At 48.0% G+C, this 7,681-nt stretch overlaps 1 protein-coding gene across 1 annotated transcript; it reads left to right on the forward strand.

Annotated features, from left to right (window-relative positions):
• Positions 1–3,886: 3,886 nt before the first annotated feature.
• LOC119004202 (uncharacterized) lies at positions 3,887–7,472 on the forward strand. Its single transcript, XM_037070948.1, has one exon. The coding sequence runs from the start codon at positions 3,909–3,911 to the stop codon at positions 7,446–7,448; it is 3,540 nt and encodes a 1,179-aa protein (XP_036926843.1). The 5' UTR covers positions 3,887–3,908; the 3' UTR covers positions 7,449–7,472.
• Positions 7,473–7,681: the final 209 nt, after the last annotated feature.

Here is a 7,681-nt window from a genome sequence, read left to right on the forward strand (position 1 = left end):
TGGCTAGTGATGGCGTTCATGGAGATAGGAAAAGTCTGGAAAAGGTGCGAGTTGGGAATGAAATCCAGCTTCAGAAATGTTGAATTTGAGGTGACTTCAAGACATTATAAAGGAAGATAAGTAGGTGGGTGTATGTGTGGATCTTGAGCTCAGTAGGAAGACCTGCTTTAGAATTACAAATTTAGGAGTCTCTGTCATACAGATGGTAACCGAAAGTAGGCCTGTGACTTCCCACTGTTTACAGCATTGAGAGTAGGTTTAAAGTCAAGAGATGGGAAATTCCAATAGTTAATGTTTGGGTATTAGGGATTCAACTTGCAAAGAGAAGTATCTGAAAAGGAAGGAGAATTATCAGAAGAGTGTGATGTCATAAAAGTCAAGGGGAAAAAGTGTCTTAAGAAGAGAATGATTAAGTAATGTCAGGTATATCTGAGAGGTCAAGAATTATAAGCTTAATAAATAGTATTAAGTTTAAAATATTTTCTTGATTATTGCTGTAACCTTGCTTTATGCTATTTTATTCTTTTTATGCATATAAAAAGAATATTTTATTCTTTTATGCATATGTCTTTGTTTATGCATATTTTTTGTTGTTTTTGTCTTCCTCAGTGTTTGGAAACAATATATATTGTATATACATAATGTTTTAAGAATTAATATTTGTCTGTACTTTTACAATTGTCAAAGTTAAGTAATAATAGGGATTTTAAAGTTTTCTTTAAAATCATATTTCTTTAAAATATGATAAATTAATCAATTTATATGTTTTCTTTCTGATTTCTTTATTTAATATGTTTTTTAAAATTTACATTAGGATTATTTACCACACCACATATTTTCTCTTTGAAAAATACTTTTTTTACATTTATAATTACTTTTGCACTTTTGTAACAAATAGACCCCCCTCTGTGTATGTTTATTTTTCTTAATTTCTATGTGCTTTGGCAGGCCTTTTATACTATACCTGCACACCTCCAAATTTTCTTTTATTTCTCAATTAGAATGACTCTTAAGTTATCTTTAAATAAAAATATTTAAAAATTTTGGATAATAACAGCACTGTAAGAATGAAATCTGAATAATATAGAAATATGGACAATAGAAAATGAAACATCATTAATTCCACCCCCCACCCTCCCAGGTAAGAGTTACAGTTGAAAACAATATCTTGATCTCTCTATCAAAAACACATGGAGGTGTCCATATATCAGCCTATGTAACAATTTGCAATCCTTTGTAATCTGAAAATTCATATCTCTGTAAACTTGTAATTTACCAGTCCTGGAAAATTCCTTTGATGGTTTCTTCTCCTTCCTCTCTTTTATTTTCAGAGCCCTGCTGCTGGTGGGATCACTTCAGTCTTCAACTTACGTCAAGTAACCCAGTATAGTGCCACTTCCCCTTATTCCCACCTAATGGTGGTAAATTGACAACCCCAAATGGAGGAAGACAGTGGGACAGGATGAACATGGCAGCCAGTGTAAGGTTACGACAAAATGGAAAATGCAACAAGGTGTAAAGCAGGATGTTATTGCTTAAGGCTGTACTCCCCGCCCCCAGAATGTTCCAGGAAGATAGGGTAAGTGGTTAGCCAAGTAAATAGCCAAATAAGGTAAATATGTGGAGCAAGGCAGACCGCCAGAATCTGCCCGCCAACGAGTAACCCCGCCAATCAAAAGAAAAAGCTGTGTTCAATTGCACCAATCGCTAACAGCCACATCTGCTTCTGGATACTGCTTGCTTGCTGCGCTCTATAAAACCCCTGTAGTCTGTAAGCCAGGCGCAACTTCCGTATTGCAGCTCTGAGGAGCTACGTGACTCTGGTCACAGTTGGGGAAGTTCGCCCCTGCGCAGGTAAAGCTTTTGGCCAATAAACAACATCACGAGCTCTAAGTGCCTGGACATTTGGTTTCTCACCATTCGAATACAACATTTGGAGGCCCCAGCGAGATTTTTAACTTCCCTCCGGGGAGGTTTCGTCCAGGAACCGAAAGAGAACCGCCGGGCCCGGTAAGTTTTTGGGAGGATCCTCATTTGGTTTTGGTGGTCTAGACCTTCAGAGCCCCGAGGTAGTAGGGGTATGAGACATCGCCGGTAGTCCACCCGGGGGATTCCCAAGGAGAGGACGCTCTCGGGAATCGGAACTAGGCTCCTGCGACAAAGTCTCAGTTGGTTTCACTTTTCGCGCTGCGCCGCGCTGCGAGACGTATGCCTGAGAACCGCGGTTCGCCTGTGTGTGATCAGAGAGTTTGTTTGTCCGTGTGTTTCCTGCTAACCTTAATTGCTGCCCTCCTTATTTTTATTTCTGAAGTCCCCAAGGTTGTCCAGAGGACCAGTATGGGACAGGGAGGCTCCACACCGTACACTGCCCTCTAGTGTCTGCTAAATAATTTTTCTGATTTTAAGAGATGAGCCCAGGGTTATGGCGGACCACCGCCGGATCGTGAAATCCTCCGGACTTTCAGTGAGCTGGAGTGGCCAACCTTCGGTGTGGGATGGCCGTCAGAAGGAACCTTTGACTTACCACTCCTCTTCGCCGTCCGAGGAGTGGTCTACCGGGTCCCCCACCCAGACCAAATGGTGTACATAGATGTCTGGGTAGACATCGCTACTGACCGTCCTGGATACATCCGCCGGTGCCAAACTGATGGGCGGAGGAGGCGGCGGGCGGTGTGTGTAGCAGCGCCACGGGGCGGGATTAACCGCCCCGAGGGGGGACTTGGGCGCCCACCGCAGTCAACAGACGGGAAGGAGAAGCCTAGGTTATATCCAGTATTGCAAGGGGACTCAGAAGATCTCCTAGTCTCGCCTACTGCCCCTCCACCCTACCCCCTCCCGAGACCAGATACCACAGAGAGGGGGGAGGTGCAGAGTCCCCCCCACACCAGAGGAGGGAGTAGGTACGGGGGGTAGAGATGCAACCTCAGGGTGGCGCCGCCATTTTGCCCCTCAGAGAGGTACCACCACACCTGGATGCACCTGTGCAGGCGCCGCCGCAGCTAATCTATGTCCCCTTCTCCACCAGTAACCTATATAACTGGAAGCATCAGAACCCTCCGTTCTCGGAAAAACCACAGGGTCTGATATCCCTATTAGAAACCATTTTCAGAACCCACCAGCCCACTTGGGATGACTGTCAGCAGATACTACAGATCCTCTTTACCTCAGAAGAACGGGACAGGATTATGAGGGAGGCCGCGAAGGCAGTCATGGGGGAGGAAGGGGAAACTGCAGTGGGAAGAAGGGAGGTTCAAGATATACTGCCTGAGCAACCACCCAATTGGGATCCTAACTCCAGTTGGGGAAGGGAGGCGCTCCTCCAGTACCGCCGGGCTCTACTAAGGGGGTTGAAGGCTGCAGCCAGGAAGCCGACGAACTTCAGTAAGGCAAGTGAAATAATTCAGGGTAGGGAAGAGTCCCCTGCAGCATTCTTAGAAAGGCTCATGGAAGCCTATAGGGTCTACACCCCTTTAGATCCCAGGGCCCCAGAGAATAGGCGACTACTAAATATTGCCTTTGTGACTCAGGCAGCTCCAGATATTAGGAAGAAACTACAGAAAATAGAAGGCTTTGAGGGAGAAAATATCAGCAAACTGGTAGAGATAGCCCAAAAGGTATATGTGAACAGAGACGACCCCGAGATAGGGAGGGCAAAAGAGGTCGCCAAGATTTTGATTGCTGCTCAAAAACCTCCCCACAAGGGGCAAAGAGGGGAAAGAACACATAAGAATCAGAGGCAACCGCTAGACAAGAACCAATGTGCGTTTTGCAAAGAAAAGGGACACTGGAAGCGAGAATGCCCGAAATTGCAAGCAAAGAAAATGGAGCAGGAGGCGGGACCCGCCGTATTGCTCCAAACCTTGGACTGACGAGGCCGGGGCTCCATCCCAGTAGGCTCCCAAGAGCCCATGGTCACACTAAATGTCGAGGGAAAACCAATAAATTTCCTAGTCGACACGGGAGCCACTTTCTCTGTCTTAAAGCAACCACAAGGGCGAGTCCAAAAGGCTACTACCAAAATAGTAGGAGCAACGGGCAAAGAAGAAGCCTATCCGTGGGCAACTGCTAGAATAACAAATTTGGGCTTGGGCACCATAACGCACTCTTTTTTAGTCATTCCAGAATGTCCCTATCCACTGCTCGGGAGGGATTTGTTACAAAAGCTCCAGGCCACTATCACCTTCAGGGGAAACGACCAGCCCAACCAGGATCGTCCCCTGGAAGGAGAAACCGAAGTCCAGCTGGAGGTGACTGTACCCATATCAGAAGAGTATTTGCTTGCTACCCTCCTAGAAGGTAAGGAGGGGGAAGAAATCCCGCAGGACATGCTCTCCGAGATCCCCGGGGTTTGGGCGGAGTCCAACCCGCCCGGACTGGCGGTACACCAGCCCCCAGTGGTAGTCCAGCTGAAAAGCACGGCCAGCCCGATAAGGGTGCGGCAATACCCTGTGCCCGCACGAGCGAGACAGGGAATAGCCCGGCACCTAAAACGTCTCCTAGAGGCTGGCATCCTGCGGGAGTGCCGATCAGCTTGGAACACACCACTGCTCCCAGTCCAGAAGCCTGGGACCCAGGACTATCGACCAGTGCAAGACCTGCGGGAAGTAAACACCCGAGTAGAGACAATACATCCCATAGTGCCCAACCCCTACACCTTATTAAGCTCGTTGCCCCCTACCCACATTTATTACTCGGTACTAGACTTAAAGGATGCCTTCTTTTGCATCCCGCTGGCGCCTAAGAGCCAGGAGATTTTCGCATTTGAGTGGGATGATCCAGAAAACGGACTAATAGGGCAGTTCACTTGGACGCGCCTGCCACAAGGCTATAAAAACTCTCCTACTATTTTCAGTGAGGCCTTGGGAAAAGACTTACAGCCTTTCCGTACCTCCCACCCCTCTGTAGTGCTCCTGCAGTATGTGGACGACCTACTCCTCGCGGCAAGGAGTTCAGAGGAGTGCAAGACTGCTACAAAGGATCTGCTGCGAGAACTGGAGGGGATGGGGTACCGAGTGTCAGCCAAAAAGGCCCAAATCGCCAGACAAACTGTAAGTTATCTGGGCTATAATTTACAAGGTGGGCAGAGAATGCTATCTAGCCAGCGGATTCAGACTGTCATGCAAATTCCTGAGCCCACAACCAAAAGACAAGTACGGGAATTTCTGGGAGCCGTGGGATACTGCAGGCTCTGGATATTGGGCTTCGCCGAGTTGGCACGACCCCTCCATGAATTAACTAGGGGAAAGGAGGACTCCTTCACATGGACAGAGAAAGAAAGACAGGCTTTCCAGGCATTAAAGGAAGCCCTAACCACAGCTCCAGCCCTAGCTCTACCAGATATGACTAAACCCTTCCAACTATTTGTGGCTGAGAAGGGGGGGGGGGCCCTCGGCGTACTAAGCCAAGAATTAGGGCCCTGGAAAAGGCCCATAGCCTACTTGTCCAAGAAACTTGATCCAGTAGCCTCAGGCTGGCCAGCATGTTTAAGAGCCCTGGCGGCGACCTCCGTCCTGGTAAAAGAAGCCAGTAAACTAACACTAGGCCAGGACATCCAAATAATTGGAGAACATTACTTAGAACAAGTTTTGAGAGCTCCACCTGACAGATGGCTGTCAAATGCAAGGCTCACCCAATACCAAGCCCAACTCCTGAATCCACCAGCTGTGACATTTTTGAAAACGACAGCCTTGAACCCAGCCACCCTGCTGCCCGTCCCAGATTCCACCGTGATGCATGACTGCTCACATGTATTAGACGCTGTGTCAGGCTCCCGCCCAGATATGAGGGATCAGGCTTACGAAAAGCCAGATCTCACCCTCTACACAGACGGGAGCAGCTATGTTGAGGATGGACAGCGCTACGCGGGAGCAGCGGTGACGACAGAGACAGAGGTATTATGGAAGAAGGCGCTGCCCGCTGGGACTTCAGCGCAGAGGGCTGAGCTGATTGGACTAACTCAGGCCTTGAAAATGGCAGAAGGTAAGGTTGTAAATATATACACTGACAGCCGGTATGCCTTTGCTACAGCACATATCCATGGAGCCATATATAAGGAGAGAGGCCTCCTGACTGCAGGAGGTAAGGACATTAAAAACAAGGAAGAGATTTTAGCCCTCCTTGATGCCATCTGGCTCCCCGCCAAGGTAGCCATAATTCACTGCAGAGGGCACCAAAAGGGCGAGACGCCTGTCATCAGAGGGAACAACCTCGCAGATGCGGCGGCACGGGAAGCCGCCGCCCAGAAAGAGAGTGTGCTGCCCCTACTTCCCCACCCAAGCCTTCCTCCTCATCCTAAATATACTACAGAAGAACAACAACTCGGGAAAGGACTAGGGGGGAGAAAAGATCAGGCTGGGTGGATCATCTTGCCAGACTCCAGGATATTCCTACCCCAGGGTGTGTTAGGGAAAGTAATACAAGATATTCACACTAGTACCCATTTAGGTCAGAATAAATTAGAAAAGTTAGTCAGAAAATATTATACAGGACCAAGCCTAAGAGACATTGTTCACTCAATAACCGCGAGGTGTCAAATCTATGTTAAAGTTAATGCCCAAAACAAGAAATTGCCTCCACTCATTAGATATAGAGGGAAATTCCCTGGAGAACTATGGGAAGTAGATTTTACCGAGATGACCAAAAGCACATCCAGATATAGATACCTCTTAGTATTAGTGGACACCTACTCTGGGTGGGTAGAGGCCTTTCCCACCAGAGGTGAGACTGCGTCTACAGTTTGCAAAGTATTGCTAAGGGAAATTATCCCGCGGTATGGAATACCCCTAGCCATAGGATCAGATAATGGACCTGCTTTTGTGTCCAAGGTTTCACAAGAACTTGCCACCAGGCTAGGGATTAATTGGAAACTCCATTGCATATATAGACCCCAAAGTTCAGGACAGGTAGAGAGGATGAATAGAACCCTAAAAGAAACTTTAATTAAATTAAAAGAGGAGACCGGCGAAAACTGGGTTGAGCTACTCCCTTTCGCCCTCTTCAGAGTAAGGTGCACCCCATACATTAAAACATGGGCGCCATATGAAATTATGTTTGGACAACCCATACCCCTAGTTCCCAAACTCACCACAGAGGAAATAGAGCTGGCTAATTCCAATTTCCTCAAGCCCTTACAGGCTCTACAAAACATCCGCCGTGAGGTGAGGGCGCTGCAACAGACGTCTCACTCAGAAGGACAAGGGGTAGAGTCGCCAGAGCCTGGACAGTGGGTGTGGATCCTAAATCACCGGCGAGGGAACTTGGAACCTCGCTGGATAGGACCCTTTCAGGTACTGCTCAGCACCCCCTCAGCCGTCCGAGTTGCTGAAAAACCCTACTGGATTCACCTTGCCCACATCAAACCAGCCCTACCACCCAAGGACGACGACGGAGCATGGTGCGTTCAGCAAACCCCCGGACGACCACTTCAGCTGAAGTTCTCCAAAAAGTAGGACTCTTACTCCTCCTAGGGGTCATGCAGTGCTCCGGGCAAGAGCTCCAAGAATGGGTAATAATTAGAACAGCTGATGGCACTGTGATTGCCACCAACTATACTTGGAGAACACCTGTCTCCCTGAGGACTGATTTCTCCCAGTTTTTTGGTGACAGACTCTGTGATGATGGCAGGCTGCACTCGATAAACCCACTGTAGGTCCGGCAGCCAGACCTCCCCATGGTCCTCCAT

Source organism: Sturnira hondurensis, unplaced genomic scaffold (genome assembly GCF_014824575.4).
Source record: "Sturnira hondurensis isolate 20B ecotype Veracruz unplaced genomic scaffold, ASM1482457v3 Scaffold0019186, whole genome shotgun sequence".
Lineage (NCBI taxonomy): Eukaryota > Metazoa > Chordata > Mammalia > Chiroptera > Phyllostomidae > Sturnira > Sturnira hondurensis.

Bases quoted from the DNA above. Each gene is read 5' to 3' on its own strand.
- LOC119004202 (XM_037070948.1), top strand. From the start codon at position 3,909: ATGGTCACACTAAATGTCGAGGGAAAACCAATAAATTTCCTAGTCGAC.